The 19,944-nt window shown below is 31.7% G+C and overlaps 3 protein-coding genes across 8 annotated transcripts; 2 read left to right on the top strand and 1 right to left on the bottom strand.

Moving 5' to 3' along the window:
- Nucleotides 1–1,678: 1,678 nt before the first annotated feature.
- On the top strand, nt 1,679–6,641 carry LOC137807083 (protein FAR1-RELATED SEQUENCE 4). Of its 5 annotated transcripts, XR_016519684.1 has the most exons (6): nt 1,697–1,857; nt 2,102–2,222; nt 2,347–2,699; nt 2,934–4,552; nt 4,650–4,846; nt 6,140–6,641. XR_016519684.1 is itself a non-coding variant. In XM_090300654.1 (5 exons), exons 2-4 carry the CDS (start codon nt 2,202–2,204, stop codon nt 4,825–4,827), a joined length of 2,268 nt encoding a protein of 755 aa, XP_090156780.1. In that variant the 5' UTR covers nt 1,698–1,857; nt 2,102–2,201; the 3' UTR covers nt 4,828–4,846; nt 6,140–6,641. The 5 variants fall into 5 exon arrangements, 3 of the variants coding, with proteins under 3 accessions (XP_068463631.2, XP_090156780.1, XP_090156781.1); XR_016519685.1 differs by lacking the exon at nt 2,102–2,222 and having other exon boundaries at nt 1,679–1,857; XM_090300654.1 differs by having other exon boundaries at nt 1,698–1,857; nt 2,934–4,846.
- A 1,337-nt stretch (nt 6,642–7,978) lies between these two features.
- On the bottom strand, nt 7,979–9,561 carry LOC137807081 (glycine cleavage system H protein 2, mitochondrial). Of its 2 annotated transcripts, none has more exons than XM_068607529.2 (3): nt 9,431–9,561; nt 8,502–8,782; nt 7,979–8,360 (listed from the first exon to the last, which is right to left on the bottom strand). In XM_068607529.2, exons 1-3 carry the CDS (start codon nt 9,507–9,509, stop codon nt 8,235–8,237), a joined length of 486 nt encoding a protein of 161 aa, XP_068463630.2. In that variant the 5' UTR covers nt 9,510–9,561; the 3' UTR covers nt 7,979–8,234. The 2 variants fall into 2 exon arrangements, with proteins under 2 accessions (XP_068463630.2, XP_090156782.1); XM_090300656.1 differs by having other exon boundaries at nt 8,519–8,782.
- Nucleotides 9,562–16,692: 7,131 nt separating this feature from the next.
- On the top strand, nt 16,693–18,468 carry LOC137807080 (uncharacterized). The gene is made up of 2 exons (XM_068607528.2): nt 16,693–17,813; nt 18,058–18,468. The coding sequence occupies exons 1-2, from the start codon at nt 16,784–16,786 to the stop codon at nt 18,189–18,191; spliced, it is 1,164 nt and encodes a 387-aa protein (XP_068463629.2). The 5' UTR covers nt 16,693–16,783; the 3' UTR covers nt 18,192–18,468.
- Nucleotides 18,469–19,944: the final 1,476 nt, after the last annotated feature.

The following is a 19,944-nucleotide window of genomic DNA, read 5'->3' as shown; positions in this document are numbered from 1 at the left end:
GTGAACCAGTATAAACAACTGTGTACAATCTCTCTATCTCTAACTCTTTAAATTCAGTTTGTTTGTTGTTTGCTGGTATAAACAACCGATTGTTTCGAAGAAACAACCGATTGTTTTTTCTAGTATTACAGTTTTGCTTGCTGTTTTGGCTAACTGAATTGTTGAATCAATTGGTTCCTGAGATAAATTCATTCTAGTTTTGAAAAGTTTGCGAAAACCCTCTTTAAACAATTCACCCCCCTCTAGTTTAAAGCCATCTTTTCTAACACATATATGTCTATACATTTATGATTCTAAACCAAATTCATTCAAATTCAAATTCAAACAATCAACATTCATCAATGTTTACTCTTCAAATAATTCTTACTACAATTCAAACACATTCAAAAACTTCTTCAACGTCACAATCAATATGTACATTTCCAAATTTTCAAAGTCCATTATATTTATAGTTTCACAATCAATCTCAATCAACCCATTTTAATTCACTCAACAACAAATCCTACAAAAATATTTGAAGTTTGTGACCATGTTACTTTAACATTCAGATCTTCTAACTAAGGATTCTACTGAAATAGGTGTGCTCACAAAGAATTCAAACTCCTAAAAAAATAGGGACAATTTAACCTGCACCACAATATCTTGATTAATGATCCAAACCTATCACTAGGACTCTAAAATAACAAAGACAATCACGAAGCTATAACCACCGCAAGCAAACACATAAGACAACTATTAAAACTCAAAAGTGAATCAAATAAAAAAAGGAGTAGAATTGAACTTAATTCTAATTGGACAATTTTGTTCTATTCACCGCCAATAGTTAGAGTCTATTAATGACCCCAGACCGTAAATATAATGAAGGATATAGTGGTCAAAATCTTATAGAGAAAATATATATTTTTTTTAAAAAAATAATGATTATATTAAAATGAGTATTGAATAACTATTTTTTTTTATTTATATACATTTTTCATTCTAATAATAAAATATTAAAATACCATTTTAGTTATAAAATTTATATTTTTAAATTATTTTCTAAATCCTTATAAATAAGTAATATAAACTAAACTAATTTATTGATTATTCTTTCGAAATTTATAAAAATTGAATCGCATTTATTTATAAACTATCAGTAAAAATTTAATAGCATTTAATCTTATGAGAAGTTATTCAAAAAAGATTGAACTTTTTGTTTGTTTGTTATGAGTTTTCGATTATTGAATCGCCAACTAACTTCATTGACGCTAATCCAACAATGAGGAATTCAAATAAGAAATTTCTTATTACATGTAAAAGACTTAACTATTTAAAATGTAATAAAAATACAAATAAAATTAAATGTATAGTTTAAAATTTTAAAATAAAATTACAATTTCAACATTTTGTCTTCTAAACTATATCCACTTGTATGGGTCATAATTTATCATTTCAATAAAAAAAATTCAGTTTATGATTATTTTTAAAAGTGGCATGTTTTTGAATTATAAAACAATTTTTTTAAAGAAGTTATTGTTTTAGAGAGAAAATATAAGAAACATAATTAATTTAATATAAAAAAAAAGTGTGAAAAAGGGACAGGTGTTTGGGAGGAAAAGAAAATGTTAGTATAAAAAAGGAAAAAAGATTTGTTAGGGTAGAATGGTTGTAATAAAAAGAAGTATAGTGGTGTTTTGTGGAAATAAAATCAGAAGGGTGAAAGTGAAGTGACATTGTCAATACGTCGTCGTAGAGTGAGACTTTAGACAATTTGGGGGTAAACACACAAAAACACACCCTTCTCTCTCCGATTGCTTCCCTCTCATCATCTCTGCAAACACCAACATCAACAATTGCACCCTCCATTCTGCATTTTAGGTTCTTATCTCTTCTTCTTCTTCTCCGTCAGAGTTTTCTTCCTTTCATCCCTTTTTTTCATTTCAATTGCATCCTTGCCACCTTTGTTCTGCTTTCTTCATATCAAAATAATATAGTAGTTCACTGTTTTTTCTATTTTCTACCAATCAACTTTTCTCTCTCTCTAAATCATTGTTTTTCATTTGGGCAGTTCCTGTTATTTGTGTTAAAGAGATTGAATTTTTATCTAAATTTTCTTTTGTAGACTATGTTGTGCTTGTTTAATGTGTTTCGCTTCTGAAATTTGATGCCAAACGTGACCCTGGATTCTGGGCAGTGAAATTTACTTGTTGGGCCCTTGCAGTATGGAGTTCAGAACGCTAAATGCAAGAACCTCTTTCACTGTTTATTATCATCTACCCAGATATTTTGACTTTATGAGTTATGACATTGACACTTGCATTTTGTCACTGGTATAGAAATAATAATTATATGTTTGCTACTTGGCAGACCATGACTACGAGGAAAGTTATTGCTATATGTCAATCAGGAGGTGAGTTTGTGACAGATAAGGATGGATCGTTGTCATACAGTGGAGGGGATGCGTATGCAATAGACATTGATCAACAGACAAATTTAAGTGATTTTAAGTCAGAGATAGCAGAAATGTTCAACTGCAATGTAAGTACGATGATTATCAAGTACTTCCTTCCTGGCAACAAGAAAACACTTATTACAGTGTCTAAAGACAAGGATTTGCAACGCATGGTCAGTTTCATTGGGGATGTTAACACGGTTGATGTGTTTGTTATGTCGGAGGAAGGAGCTGCTCGAAATAACAATTCCAACATGCCTGGTAGTAGGTATTTTTTCACAAGTTCTGTTTGTTTATCACTCATTCTTATATAGACTTTCCTTGATACTGATAGCCATTTATCATTTATATAGTTTGTTTTGGCCCATAAATGCAGAAGTTAGGATGTTATAGAGTAGTGGATGCTGTGGCTGTGACCAAAAAAGGATGGTCATAGGATATGTTAGAATCTTATGCATTCACATGTGCAATTGAAAATCTTTTAGAACATTTGTTATTTCAGGTCAAGCAGGACAACTGTGTCGGAAGCCGTTGTTCCTGTCGTTGCTCCTATTGATGTCATTGTTGATGCTGTCCAATGCATTGATCAATTAGAGGTTGATGTAGCTAATGATGTCTCTGCACGTTCTGTTTGTTCTGGGGGTAATGATGACAATCATCGTAAAGCTGCACAGCAGTGGGAAAATACCATCACTGGTGTGGGCCAAAGGTTCAATAGTTTTAGTGAATTTCGTGAAGCATTGCATAAATACTCTATTGCTCATGGGTTTGCTTACAAATATAAGAAAAATGATAGTCATCGTGTCACTGTCAAATGTAAATGTCAAGGCTGTCCTTGGAGAATATATGCATCGAGGTTGTCTACCACTCAGTTGATTTGCATTAAGAAAATGCACTACAATCATACTTGTGAAGGATCTGCCGTTAAAGCTGGGTATCGAGCAACTAGGGGTTGGGTGGGAAGTATTATAAAAGAGAAATTGAAAGATTCACCCAATTACAAGCCAAAAGATATTGCAGATGACATAAAGCGGGAGTATGGGATTCAGTTAAACTATTCTCAAGCGTGGCGTGCAAAAGAAATTGCTAGAGAACAGCTTCAAGGCTCCTATAAAGAGGCATATACACAGTTGCCATTTTTCTGTGAGAAGATAAAAGAGACCAATCCAGGGAGTTTTGCAACATTCACAACTAAAGAGGACTCAAGTTTCCATCGTCTCTTTGTAGCATTTCATGCCTCAATATCTGGTTTTCAGCTAGGCTGTCGCCCTCTCATTTTTCTTGATAGAACTCCTTTAAACTCGAAGTACCAAGGGGAATTATTGGCTGCAACTGCTGTGGATGGAAATGATGGCATTTTTCCTGTAGCCTTTGCAGTTGTAGACACTGAGACTGAAGACAATTGGTGCTGGTTTCTGCAGGAACTGAAATTAGCAATATCGACATCTGAGCAGATCACATTTGTTGCAGATTTCCAAAATGGCCTAAAAAGTTCATTGTCTGATATATTTGAAAAATGCTACCATAGCTATTGTTTACGACACCTTGCTGAGAAATTGAACAAGGACTTAAAGGGACAATTTTCTCATGAGGCCAGACGTTTCATGATTAATGATTTTTATGCTGCTGCTTATGCCCCCAAATTGGATACTTTTGAACGTAGTATTGAGAATATTAAAGGTATTTCTCCGGAAGCCTATGACTGGGTAATCCAAAGTGAGCCAGAGCACTGGGCAAATGCATTCTTTAATGGAGCAAGGTATAATCTCCTTTCATCAAATTTTGGACAACAGTTCTACAGTTGGGTGTCAGAGGCACATGAGTTGCCGATTACTCAAATGATTGATGCATTACGAGGTAAGATGATGGAAACAATTTATACACGACGTGTAGAATCTAATCAATGGATGACAAAGTTGACACCATCCAAGGAGGAATTGCTCCAAAAGGAAACATTAGTTGCTCGTTCACTTCAAGTATTGTTCTCAGAAGGAAGCAGATTTGAGGTCCGTGGAGAATCTGTTGATACTGTTGATATTGATCATTGGGATTGCAGCTGCAAGGGGTGGCAACTTACTGGTGTCCCGTGCTGTCATGCCATTGCTGTCTTTGAATGTGTTGGTAGGAATCCTTATGATTATTGTTCAAGATACTTCACAGTTGACAATTATCAATTAACATATGCAGAATCTATTCACCCTGTGCCAAATGTTGACAGACCACCTGTCCAGGGTGAATCCACTGCTTTAGTTATGGTAACCCCTCCACCAACTAAGCGCCCTCCAGGTCGGCCAAAAATAAAGCAAGTTGAATCGATAGACATAATTAAACGTCAGCTTCAGTGTAGTAAATGCAAGGGACTTGGCCACAATAGGAAGACGTGCAAAGTTTCATAGTATCACAATTCTTAACATAGTAAGCAGCCCTCTCTCTCTCCTTGTGCAAACACTTGGGTGTCTGTGTACAACGTATGACTTCTATGTATGTATTCTTGTTACCAAGCTAGATTTTTGCATAAAGTTGTTGGGTTGGACTAATGGAGTTTTTAGACCTTTCTAACTTGTTATAATCTGTTGGGTTTGGATTTCTTTTAACACAAGTCCACTTCCACACACCTTCCAAAGCACCCAGACACTTCCAACTCAACATTTATGAGGAGGAAATAATTTCTCTTTCCCTGGAATGCTTGTCAGTGTTGAAAAACTCAAATACCACAATGATTCCTATCTAGGACAATTGTATGAGTTTTGTTGGTATTTACTTGTACGTTCTGTTTATCGTTAATTCTTTGTTATTAGTTTTGTTAATTTTTTCAGAATTTATATATCATATCAGTGTCCTTAAATGACCGTTTTAGCGGTTCTATGGTGCTGTTGCATTGCGGAATTCCTTGAATCCGTGACAGCAACTCTGTCCACTGTTGTGGCCGCAATGGGTGTCATGGTCTGAGCATACTCTTGTCATCTCCAGCAAGACTCTGGCCAATTGAACTTGACTTAATATTATGCAAATTTTAATACACTTTTATTTTATTTTCATATAACTTAATTTTTTTACACATGTATAATTTATATATATCATTTTTCAACAGCTACATAAGTTCTGCATGTTTTGTGACGCTATCAGCCATATGACATTGTGCATATTTGGCTTTCCACCATTTTCCGTGATACGCGATTGTATCATATTATATAAGAAGACTATAAAAAAAAATCGATATTGTAGTTATCCCGATATCACGTATCTTGCTATAGCGTTTTTGGGACCGTCACTGCGTGAAAACATGGTTTAGAATTCATTCAAAGCATATTTTAGTTTGAGTTTATAAATCTTTCAACCTTAAATTTTCACAAAGCTGTTTAATATTTTTTTTACCACATTTAAAAATCACATGTTTTAACAAAATGTTGGTTTAATTTGATGCCTCACAAATTATTCTTACTAGCCAATTGCTGTTGAATTTATAACTTTTACACATGTTCTTAATCAGGGATAGAGATTCTATCTGTTGGGTTGACATTATGATAGCCTTTATACCTCAGCAGTTAGAGGTCTTATTCTTTAGTAATGTCATGCATACATTCTAATCTTTACATAATAGCATGTCTGATGTATATTCATACATATATATGTTTAATGCTGCTTATTTGGAATTATATTATTTTAACCAGTAACTGATACAAGAAGTCTGAAACATTTGTGCCACAGGGAATCTTCTTTAATCACATTGGATATCTGTGAGCTATTTCCAACAACAGTAGAGAATTGAGATTGAGATAGTAAGATACATTTTAGTGGCTGCATGGTATTTGGTTCGAATCTCCTAAATTCCTTTGCTGAGTATATAGAGATTATCAATTTGCCATATTAGTCAGTTTTTCTCTTGTTTTCTCCTGTCCAGTGTTATTTCGAGAGAACAAATTAGTTGGTCTCGAGGAGTAAATATTTTCTTGTATACTATTTAGATAGAAAACCAAGAGTTCCAGCTTAGGCTTTCTTTCCCTGTTACTATTTTCTGTTTATTTGATTTTATTTATTTAGTGGAATCTAGTTCTGGGTTGAAGGTATGCACTTAGAAGTTAACCTTGGCTTCTGTTTTTCTTATGGAGCCATCTTCATGACGGGTAGAAGACATTGTACCTGTAGAGATATATGTTGCACACAATACAAGTCTGCAAGAGTGCTTATATGAAATGTCTTTTGCAGGCCTGACTGAATGCCTTTCTCTTAATGATTTTTTAAGGTGTATTCATAAAATTTCCTTTCTCCCTTTCTCTGGGCAAATTAATCAAACTGATGTAGATTTAAGGTCAGCTCCAAATATATATCATGAGGCGGCCTTACTCAATCCAGTTCCCAAGGCCCTCGTGGTTGTAACTGATTGAGCAAAATTTGGCAGCAGAATTGGTTTTGATGGGTTGTAAACTTGTATTTCCCGTGCTTAAGTTTGTGTGCTAATGTAATTATTGACAGGAACGGATTACAAGGCAGGTAAGGTACATGTTAAATCAATTTTAATCTACACAATTATTTTATATTAAAAGACTAGAGTCTTTGTTTATATGTTTGTAATTTTTTTAAAATTGCAGAGTTTAAGGCGACAAAATAGTTTTTTGTTTTTCTATCGTCGCATCTTCATCAGCGTTGGTGTTGAAAAAAAAAGGTTTGAACAATGAGCATATTTTATGTTGCGTAGATTATATGAATGTTTGAGTATAAGGAGCTATAGTTAACATAACATGCTTCCTTTTTAATTGCTAGTATGAGCTGCCAGTGTTGCGCACAAGGACAACCACAACTTTAATAAGTAGTGTTAGCGTTCAGTGCTGCAATAGCCGTAAGCGATAGTATATGGCTGCTGTTTCTTTAAGATTTTAAATTAACTATAAGCCTAATGATTATCCTTCAAGCTTACTATCGATTAGATAGTAGGAGAGTGAGTACTACAGCTACTAATTGAATTGAGGACCATTAAACAGAATTTTAATTTAAAATGTGGTAAACTAGATCCATGATAGGCGTTGGTTAAGGTATGTTTGTCTATAAAAATTACACCACAATACATTTCTATGATGTCTAATGCCTTTCCAAAGCCGCTAAAAGGGACAACTAATACACAGTATTTGATATCTTTCTAGTAAGATACTTTATTGTTAGTAATAAACATCTTAAATTTAATATTGAAGTATTTTAACCAAAGCCTGTTACTTTGCTCATTTATGAACTAAGATGAGTATTGTGAGTTTATAACCACGATGAAGCTTTTAACCCTAATTCTTAGTATGACTCCACAACGATATTGTACCTACTTTTAGTACCACATCAGTCTAACGTGATAAGTAAATCTTTTTTCTTTTGGATTTACTTCTTTATGATCTTCTAAACTAGGCATAGTTTTTTTCATTAAATTCTTTCTGGAATATTAAGGAAAAGACACCTACCTAATCATGGAAGAAATAGGTGAAATGGATTTTTATTCTAAACTAGCAATAAGAGTAGTTTTCTTCATGCAATATATGAAAAATGGTGTCTATCATGCGTAAAGAATGTGGTGGACCTTGGAATCTCAATCCCATCTTCAATTCTTGATAACTACTGTCCAACAAAATTAGCATAACTTATAAAGAAACTAACCATCTATCAGTTTCAAATTTCCATTGCATAGAGTGAAAAATCATCCCATTTAATCAGAAGCTGGTAAAAATAGAGCAGTGAAGACGTGACACGTGTAGAAAAGGGAACAATCCATTTTTAGCTTTCCCAACCAAAACATGATGTACACCATGCAGAGTGCTGAAATATCTTAATGTGAATCTTCTTCTTCACAGAATTTGGAGTACTTTTCTGAATCCATCAAGTTGTTTAGTTCACTACTGTCACTCAGTTCAACTTTAATTATCCATCCATCATTATAAGGGCTTGAGTTTACCTGTATGAAGAAACGTAGAACAACATGAAAACACTTGGTGTTGAGAAAAAAAGAATTCGCACTACACATGCATAGTGATCCAAAATGTAGCATGTGAAACATAAAAAGTACAGCAGGGAGAAAAAAAAATAGTTAATGCACATAGTTGGCAACAAAACTCAGCAAAGCAGGAGAGGTATTAAGCTCTTGATTCACTTCAATCACTTTTCCAGAAACAGGAGAGTTAACATCACTAGTTGCCTTCACACTTTCAACTGCACCAAAACTATCACCTTGTGTAACGGTGGCTCCCACTTCAGGCAATTCAACATACACAACATCACCCAAATGATCTTGGGCATGATCAGTGATGCCAACGGTTGCAGAATTCCCATCAACTTTCACCCATTCGTGGGAATCGGCATACTTCAAATCTTTAACAACTGTAAGTATAACATGGAAGAAGCCAACAAGGGTAGTTAAGTTAGAGAGATAACTAAAAGTATACAAACATTATATATATTCAATTTGAATGGATCTCATCCTAGTTTCCTTTATACATTTATTTTTGCCCCTTCTACAACGTACACTATGATTACCAGCTCAACCATTCTCATTCTCCAGTTTGATTATTGCAACCATTTGGACCAGCAAGGCCCACCAGGTTTAGAGTGCAACATAATTAGTAGGTGACAGATAATAGTGGCATGAAGAATGTGAAGCAGTAGCAAAAAGGTCAAAAACTAATAATAACAAATTGGATATTGTATTTTGTTGGCGGGTGGGTAGGTGGTGCACTTCCCTTCCCACCACCGCTTAGAAAGCTCCCTGCCATTAAAATATATAGCCAATGTAAAGGAAACAGTGGAAAAAGCAACGTGAACAGGGCCAACATATTTAAGATCCCTATTATTATACACAGAAAAAGAAGTTAAGAAATGTGAATTTGTAATCCAGAAAAGAAGAGAGGGGAGATTTAAAATGCGAGATTGAAGTAAAGAGATGGATGAGATGTGTAAGTGATGAATGAAAGAAAGAGAAGAAATGAAAAAGAGATGAGAGAGGAAAGAAGAAGGAGAAGGAGAGATGACCATTAGAAAAGGGTCTGTGAGAGACAGAGATCCTCAGGTAAGAGACAGCTCTTGAAGCCCACAATTGCCTGCAACCCATCTCTCACTTCTCTTTCTCTTCAACTCTTTCCTCTCATCACTCCAAGACTCCCATTTGTTTATTTATATATTCAGGAGTTGGTGAAAGCTTTTTTTTATTCCCTAAAAAAATACCATTTTTAATCAAGAAAAATATTTTTTGAGTAAATTACATTTTAATCCCTTTACTCATTAAAAAAACGACTTAATAATTTTTTATTTATTTACTTATTTAATTTAATTTGATCACTAAATAAAAATTAATTAAATAGTTATAAAAACAACACAATAAGGGTTGATTTGTGTTTTAGAAGGGTTGAATTCTCTTTTAGAAAACTTTTGACCACTTTCCACAAATATGATCTCATAGAAAATGTTGAATTGAGACGATAATTTTATAAATTAGTTAATTAGTTAATGGCAGTTGTGAGCGATGCAGTGTATCAACAAAGCTATTTAATTTAACGAACTTGCTTATTTAGAGAGGCTTTGGTTAATTGTAATACTTAAATGACTTTTCTTCTTTTTAGTACATTTAAATGCAAAGAAAGACATAGAGTGAAAAAAATACACACTTTAAATTTTATACTGATTTGTTAAGTTGAATTTCAATATTATTGATGTAAAATATAAGATGAATATTCTTTACATAAATTATTCTTAACTTAATTGAGTATCATTTGAGTTCATAATCACTCGTGACTAGTTCTTTGAATATTCTTGATATAAGTTATTATTGACTAAGATGAAAAAGGTATGCAGATAGTGATCAACTTATTATGTTGAAACTTGCAAGAGAGGATAATCATTTCAAGCATACTTTTGTAGACTTTAATTACTCATTCTCTCTTTATTAGTTGATTGAAACACAAACAATGTTCTTCTATGAAGTTTTAGATATAATAAAAGTTAAGCAACATTTCAACCTTATACAATGTGGTCTCTCACCCTTTTCTTCTCATTGGATTGCTTTATATAGGCTGTTAAGAAAGTTATTATTGTGAATTTGTTTCTATCCATGGTATTAGCTTCGAGTTTTTTTATGTCTTACCTTTGATATGATGAACTTGCTTGACCGGAATGCATTAAATTCACTTTGTATAACATTTAACTGGATTCAATTATCTTTACTTAAACAATGTGTTTTGGTTTGATTTTTCCTATTTGTACGTACAAGGCATATATATATAATTTGGAGAGATGTCAATGTTCAGTGGTAGAATATTGCAAAAAAGAAGTAGCTTTAACTCAAACTCTAATAGATCTTTTAATGTTGACTTTATAGTTTATGCTTATAATGAATCTTTTTGGCATAAGGTTATCTTAAACTTTTTGCATATCATTTTATATTTTATGCGTGTTTCATTTAATTTTATGTGCGCCTTATCGAACTTAAGAAAAAACAACACAATGTTATATCATATGTGTGCTTATATTTTACAGTATCTTTTATTTTCACAAAACTATCTGTGTATAATATGACAATGTTTTACATTTAGCAATTTTAAATACTAAATCAAAGTTCTAGGATGTTGAATTTTTACCTTAACAATATTTCGATTTTAAAACCTTAGCAAAAATCTCTCAATTTAAAAATAGGTTACAATATAATGAAATTACGATCTTAATCTTATAAACTATCATTAAGAATTAGTTACTAATTAATTATATGTTAAAGTAAAATCGTTAATATTTTTTAGTAACAATATTAGTGTTATTGGGATAGAATGTGGCTATATTTTTAAATATTAAATTCTTTCATTAAATTCTTTATCAATAATAGGACAAAATAAATAATAAAGCATGCGTCTCATCTTCAAAGTTTTCAATTTCATTATTTTGTACGTTGTATAATGTCTTCCTTCTGAACCAAATTAATATTAAAGTGAATTAAATTGGAAAAAAATATCTAAAAGAAATCTGTACTAAATTATTTTATTAATTTAGTTTTCAAAATTGAATTGCTCTTCAGTATACATTTTTAAACTGAAATGTGATTTATAATATTAAAAAATATATTTCAAAATAAGATATTTACTCATAATAATTTAAATAAGTTATATATTTTAACAATTTAGAATATTTTCATAATTTACATCCCTATTGTGTTTAAGAACACTTTTTTTAATATCTACCTCAAGTCCATTAAGATAATATCGTTAGAATTAATTACGATATCAGGTACACTGAATGTTTTGGAACTCAGAATTTCATCACAATTTTTCTTAAAATGCATCTCGAAGGATTAAGGGATGAAAATGTATTTAAATTATTTTTTTATCTTGACTCATAAGTGATATGAGATTATTAAACGTACTATAACAAGCCCACTAGTCGAGATTTAAAGGGACGATAATTTGTATTTGGAAACATTTTTCAATTCCCCACAGATGGTAGATAATGTTTCTCCCCAAGTTCGTTGAGATTGCCTTAACCCATTAAGGCACCTTTTATGGATAAAACTATGATGAAACTTTGATTTTCAAAACGGATAATACCTTGAATGTGGTGATTGACCATAACGATGTTATCTCAATGGACTTGAGGTCGAAACATTGACACCGTTTAAAAAAATGGAAAAGTGGTTTCAAATACGAACCTTCATTCCCTTATCCCTTGACTAAGAGAATGGAAAATTGGTTCAAAAAACGAACCCTCATTCCTTAGAGTTCTACTGGGAGCTTATTCTAGTACGCTTAATAGTCTCACATCACTTAGGATTCAAGGTCAAGAGCAATTTAAATACATTTTCTCCCTTAATCCTTTGAGGCACCTTTTAAGGGCAAAACATGACAAATTCTCCCTACACCTTCATACTTTTTTTTATTACAACAATACTCTTCTAAGTATTGTGAAAAGTGTGATGTATTCTTTTTCATTTTCAATTGGTGATGGTTGTTTGTGGTGGCTGGTGGTGAACGGTTGATATGACCCAACTTTACAAGAAGTTGACAATGAACCCAAAGGACTATTCAAGGCTAGGTCAAACATCTCAGGCGGAGACACATGGCCCCACCATCCATCAAAAGTTCCTCAGGAGAAAAACAATCGGGCATGGGCCAGAGTATCAATTATTTTTCTGTATAAACTTTTTAAGACAAGTTTAATTTGTAATTAATTGGGCACACATTGGCATAATTAGAAGAAGAATAAGCTAGCTTAGGGTTCTATTAACCCTAGTTTCTAGAAGATAACCCATGTGCTCACATTTGACCTAGATTCTATAAGACTCCCCCATGTACTCACATTAGACCTAGTTTCTAGAAGCTTGTAGTCATTTACGCCTCTACCCTTCCTCTCTTCCTCCCCAAGGCACTCATCTATAAATAGGGTGTCTCCCTTCTTTTAAATCACATTGAATTTTGAAGTAAAGAAACTCTATCATAGTGAATTCTCGAGTGTTCCCAAATTTCCTATGAGTCTTATCTTGAGCAGAGTGTGCTTCAAGTGGCGACTCACCCTTACTCATCTTAGAGCTCTCTCCCTAAATGGCGTTATTCAATCACCATTTTTTTTCACTCCATAAGCTTCTTATATCTTTCCTTCTTTTCTTTCTTCTTTCGCCATTATTTTGCTTCCTTTGTTGTCTCATTTTATCTTCCTTTTACATTCGACCATTTATTTAACCTTGCCTTATTTTGATTTCGTGTTCATCATCATCTTAATTGTGTTTTTCTTTTTGCTCTTTTGAAGAGAACTTTCACACTTACGTAACCACTTAGTTAAGTTCGTGTCCAGTAACAATCTTCATTGAGTCTGACCATAGCTTGCTAAATCAAAACTCATAAACCAATTAAAAAACCTCTAAAAATGTGCAATCCTAAAATCAACTCACATCAACGATGGTGGTTGAGGTAAGTTTTGTAGTATTTTCATTGGTGGTGACTGTATTTTCATTCGTTTATTGTACAATCTGAAAACCATAAAACTCAGGAAAAAAAAAAACTAGCAATGTGCAAAAATGGAGTACAAAACTAAAAAAAAATGTCTTTACTCTGTAGAAGAAACTTTTGGTTCCGAGGGTTCACATTTTGTTTCAAATTGCAATAACAATCTACTTTATGAAACTATTGGTAGTGAAATAATAGTTATTTTCTTGATAGAATTTATAAGATGTTGTTTGAGGAAAAACTTCTAATTACAAGATACACAAGTCCTTAAGTAAGTGTGAATTTATCATATGGAGTAAATTTAACATGTCAAATGATGAAACTGTTCTCTCAAACGTTGCGGCTGAAGAATAATGAAAATGTTGCAGCTAGAAGGAAGGTATAGGGGTATATGATGTAGTTGAAGTTATTTAAAAATGTTAGATTATGATTCATATGATGAGGTTCTAAACTTTAGAATGAAAATAGTACATAGGATACAATCTTGATTTAATTTTATCAAATAACTTATGAATATATTTGAAAAAACCTTGATTAACTATTAAAAAATAACCTAATCTATATTAGTGAAAAAAATAATATTAACATTATTAATCGAAAAAAAAAATCTATCAATGTCGACTAAAAAATTTATTTAAAATCTTTGACTAATATTAATTAAAAAAATACCACTAATATTAAGTGAGAAATAACTCCAATTTACATCTTCCTTAAAATCAAATTAAATAACAGCAACTTTAAATAACCCCAATTAACAATTAAAATATTCATTAAAAATATTATTAATGTTGCCCAATAAAACTTTCATCAATGTCAATTCATAAATGATGTTTGTTAGATTGATGTAAATTGAAAAATAACATTGACAAAAAAAAAACTGTCATGTTAGTAAAAAAATAATTTCAGAATATACAATTAACACTAGAAGAAAATCATGAAATAGAAACCAAGTTTTAGAGACCAAAATAATTAGTTGCAATAGTAACTAAATTAGAGACCATTTTGGAAACTAAAACAAAAATTGGTTTCTAAATTAGTTTCTATTATTTTCTATTATTGTTAAATAGTTTCTAAATTGGTCTCTAATTAGCAACCAAGATTTTAGAGACTAAATTTAGAAACTAAATAATTGGTAGATAAAACCTTAGTTGCTAATTAGATACCAAATTAGAAACTATTTAACAATAATAGAAAATAATAGAAATTAATTTAGAAACCAATTTTTATTTTAGTTTCTAAAATGGTTTCTAATTTAGTTACTATTGCAACTAATTATTTTGGTTTCTAAAAATTGGTTTCTATTTGATGATTTTCTTGTAGTGTAAGTTATTGATTGGATTTGAAAACACCCAAAAATATCAATATGTCATACTCTATAATATCAATATGTCAAAATCAATAGAGTAGACAATCTTAATAAAATTAATGGCATCCTAATGAATCACAATTTAGTCACTATGTCTATTATAGATAAGTAAAAGAAATGCTAAATAAGATATTATATTCTTTTTATTCCAATATTGCTTCTTTCATCACCTTACTACCATAATTTGGGTCACATTGTTACTTAGTTCGACAACAATTAGTGTTTATCACGACTTTATATATCCTAAATAATTGTATTATCTATTAGATGCGAGTTTCAAAGTCATGTGTATTTTTGGTTAAAGGTTGCAAGAACATATTCTGAAGAGAAATTAATTTTATTACTTTTCACTTTCACAATGAACTAATTATTAGATGCATTTTGAATAAAGGTCTTAATTTAAAATATTTCAAATTATAAGAATTAAATATTAATAGTTATAACTTAAACTAGAATTGCACATCAAAACTTAAAACAAAATAAGTTTTTTGAGTTATGAACTTGTAAAAAAAAAACTAAGAATTATATAAATCAACTACCATCAATCATATAAAAAAAATATGCAAATACTGTTGAAAACAAGATTAGTTGTTGAAATACTTTATTAAAGTTTTAAAATAAACCTTTGGAAGTTAATAAATATTAAAAAAAACCTTTGTTATTTTATTAAGGTTTTAAAATAAATCTTTAAAATTTAACAAAAATTTAAAAAAATTCTATTATTTTATTGAATTTTTAAAATAAACTTTTGAAATTTAAATAAATTTAAAAAAAATTAATTATTTTTTCAAGATTTTATTAACGAAAGTTAAAAAAAAATCTATTATTTTGATAAGGTTTTAAAATAAACATTAAAATTTATCAAAAATTAGAAAAACTTCCATTAAGTTATATTAATCCCACTAAATAATCTTCATTAATTTTTTTTTATTGAAATCTTAAATTTTCACAAATGTTTTTTTTTTTATATTTAAAAACTGGTTCACAAATTCATTCTGACTAGCCAACTGTGGAAAAGCTACATGAAACTTTCATCTTGTTCGGCACTTTCACAATATTGTAAATAAATTTCTGAAACAAAATTGTTTTAGATAATGTGAAACTTCTTTCAAAATACAATAATTATTTGCCCTATATCCAATATTGTTGAAAGAAGTTGAAGAATACATGCTTTATTCATTCTATATTTTAATATTGACACTCTTTTGTTCGAAATATATTTTTGAATTTCAATTTTTTTTTCGAAATATATTTTTAGATATTTAATTTTGAATTTTTCTTTTAAAATATAATTTTTTATATTTCAAATTTATTTTTACAGAATAAAATTTTGATTTAGATTTAGAATTTAAGATTTTGTGTTTTCTACATCTTTGAAATATATTTTTTAAATTTCAGATTTTTAAATTTAAATAAAGAATAATTTTGAAAATTTTAAAAGGTATAAGTAGCATTCAAATTGGAATGGTAGGTGTGGTAAAGTAAGAATTTGCGTGATAAGTTTAGAAACAAAAGATATATTGAACAAAAGTTGAAAAAAAAATAGATAAAGTGGTGGTTATATTTTATAGAAAACTTTGATTGATTGGAGAAGAAGAAGAAAGTAAATAAAAGACAACAGATGAGGGTGAGTTCTTTGGCGGTGTGAAGGATAGAAATAAAAGAAGCAAAGGCAAAAATAGAGAGAGTAGAAGAAGCAACCAGAAAATTATAACTACTTCCAATCTACCATGCTTTCACTTTCACTGACACGTGTCTACTTCAAAAACTATATCTTAAGAAGCAAATGATGGCATGGCATGCAGTTTGAGACATTATTTGTTCCTCTAACTGACACGTTCAATTTTGACATGTTTGTAAAGATGCCACGTTGCATGCATCACACCCCCCATCTTCATCATTTCACTCCACTCCCTTATATAAACCTCCCAATCCCCCAACCAGTCTCCACCACCACTTCTGTTTCATTTGTTCTCGAATCTCACAAACTTGTTCATTTATTTATTCTCAAACTTCCATTTTAACCTTTCAGATACTATCATGGCTTCCAGGGTGATTTCGGTTTTGGTGATGGCGGTGATGTTGCTTGCCATGAACTGTTACTGCACTAGTGTTGGCCACATGCCTTCAACCAAAGAGGAAGGTCGTGATTTTGAGGAGGCTAAAGCCAAGACCACACAAACAGCCAACAAGGCCATGGACACTGCTAAAGAGGGGAAAGAAGCTACAGAGTCATGGACAGAATGGGCTAAAGAGAAACTCACCGAGGGACTTGGCTTCAAACATGATCAAGAACCCAAGGAATCCACCACCAAGAAAGTCTCTGACTATGCAGATGATGCTGCTCAGAAATCCAAGGATTATGCCAGTGGTACTGCTCAGAAAACCAAGGACTATACCGGTGATGCTGCTCAAAAGACCAAGGACTATGTTGGTGATGCTGCTCAGAAGACCAAGGACTATGTTGGTGATGCTGCTCAGAAGACCAAGGACTATGTTGGTGATGCTGCTCAGAAGACCAAGGACTATGCCAGCGATGCTAGTGATGCTGCTAAGAAGACAAAAGATTATGCTGCTGAAAAAGCCAAGGAATATGCCAGTGACGCTGGTGATGCTGCAAAGAAGACCAAAGATTATAGTGCTCAAAAGACCAGTGATGGTGCCAAGAAGACCAAGGACTATGCCAGTGATGCTGCCAAGAAGACCAAGGACTATGTCAGTGATACTGCTCAAAATGCAGGCCAGAATGTGAAAGATTATGCAAGTGATGCAGCGCAGAAGACCAGAGACTACTCTGGTGATGCTGCTCACAAGAGCAAAGAAGCTTCTGATTATGCCAGTGACGCGGCTGAGAAGACCAAACACTATGTTGACGATGCTGTTCGGAGAAGCAAAGAGGGATCTGAATATGCCAATGATGCGGCTCAGAGGACCAAAGACTATTCCAGTGAGGCTACCAGAAAAAGCAAAGAGGCCTGTGATTATGCCAGTGACACGGCTCAGAAGACCAATGAATACGCCAGTGACACTGCTCAAAAAGCCAAAGAGAAGCTCCATGACTTTGCGTCTGGTTGGTACACTAACTTCAGAAACATTTCTGTTCTGCAAACAGTATACAGCGTACAAAAACCATTTTCACAAACATAATCAATGATGTTGTGTTTGATTTCTTTCACGTAGCAAAACACACGTGAAGCATATAAAAATGTGTTAAGTGTAGTTTTATTAACTCAAAAGCTAAAGGATTTGAAGCATAATTAAGAGCACACTTGTGGTAAAGCTGGTTTAATTTGTTCTTGTATGATGATGAACAGAGGCAGGTCAATACAGTGCAGAGAAGGCGAGAGAAATAAAGGATGCAGCAGCACAAAAGGCCAGTGACATAGCAAAGGCTGCCAAACAAAAATCACAAGAAGTGAAAGAGAATATCAGGGATGCTGAGCTTTGAAGTGGTTTGATCGCCTTGTACTTTTAGTTACGCCACAAAAAATGTTGTCCAATTCTGCCAGAAATAATGTTGTGTGTGTATGTATATATATATATATATATATATATATATATATATATATATATATATATATATATATATATATATATATATATGGGAGTGTTTGTCTTTTGTGTAGTGCATGGACCGGGGTTTGGTCTGATATGAACAAGTACTTTGTACTAAGTATCTAATATTTTCTTCTTAGTTTTTTGTTCAAAAAATAGTAGATTTTCTACATGTCATTTCTTTGAATAAGTGCCTAGCTAGTAGGATCTACAGGCTGGAACATGTTTGAATTGGGAAATTTTATTTAGTTCTGATCACTATGTTTATGGTTCTGATTAATTTTTATTCAATACTTGTTGAAAGTGAGATAAAATTAATAAAGTTTACTATCTTTCATTTATAAGGGCAAAGAAATAAGAATATCATTGTAGAGAAAAAATAATATTTCTGATTTCGATTCATTTTTATTCAGTACTCACTGAACTGAGATAAAATTAATAATACTTTACTGTATTTCATTTTACAAGTTAAAAAAATGAGATATGAAATAGAAAAGAATAAATAGATTAGATAAGTTGTCAAGGTATATTATTCTTTATGTAAGAAATGGTCTTTTTTCTAATAAATGATGTTTATAATATGAAAATTTAAAACAAAATAGCAAGTAGAAAGCGTAAATAGGAAAATTTTAAATTTAACCCAAGTTGGTGGAGGAGTATATATATACATAATAAAAAGTTTGGTTTGTTTTAAACTTCTAATGAAAACATGTCTTTGTTTTTATTTTTTCAAAATGGGAAAAACAGAGCTGAAAATAGCAGAAATAGGGTATGAGCTAATTGGGTTATGGGTTACTGTCATGAATTAGGCCATGAATTTGTGGGCCTTTTAAATTGGCTTTTACTTACTGCACCCGGGATTCATCTTAACCTTGACCCAGGCCACGCTCGGGTAGACTCAGATAGACCCAAATTGACCTGATATTCTATGCTAGGCTTAACCCAATTTTGGTATTCATTAGATTACGCTTAACCTAATCTTGATTGGACTAAACATAGTATTGGTATTCATTAGGCTTAACCTAGTCTTGATCAGACTAGGATTAGTTTACATCTGACTTAACTTAAATCTGATCCAGAATTGATTCAACTCAGTTGAAGGTTAGACTTAATTAGGATTAATTTGAATCTGATCCAGAATTGATTCAACTAAAGTTAGATTTAATCTAGTTTTGATCGGTTTGACCAGATTAGGATTGACTTGAACCTAATCCAAAATTATCCAACTTTAATTTAAAGTTAGGCTCAACTTAGTCTTGATCAAATTAATTAATATTGACTTGAATCTAACTTAAAATTGATCCAATGATGATTGTAAATTTGCTCTAACTCGATAAAATGTATATATGATTGTTTTTATTTATCTTAACAAGTCTAAATCTAGTTACTTGGATCGTAGTAACTTAGCTTGATCTAAGTTTGAACTTTTTTAGCTCAATTTGGATTTAGACCAACTCAGAATTAGTTGATTAACTCAATTAAATTTAAACTCGAGTTGACCAAAACAAACTCAATTAGATTTGAGTTTAGATTGATTTTATTTGACTATGTGAGTTTTTTTGGCTCAACTTGAATTTAAACTGATTCAATTAGATTTGAACTTAGTTCAACATAAACCTAAACAAACTCAACAAGATTTGAGTTTA

The sequence above is a fragment of the Phaseolus vulgaris genome, chromosome 3, assembly GCF_051622355.1.
Source record: "Phaseolus vulgaris cultivar YP4 chromosome 3, ASM5162235v1, whole genome shotgun sequence".
Classification (NCBI taxonomy): domain Eukaryota; kingdom Viridiplantae; phylum Streptophyta; class Magnoliopsida; order Fabales; family Fabaceae; genus Phaseolus; species Phaseolus vulgaris.
This window is presented reverse-complemented; position numbering and strand designations above follow the sequence as displayed.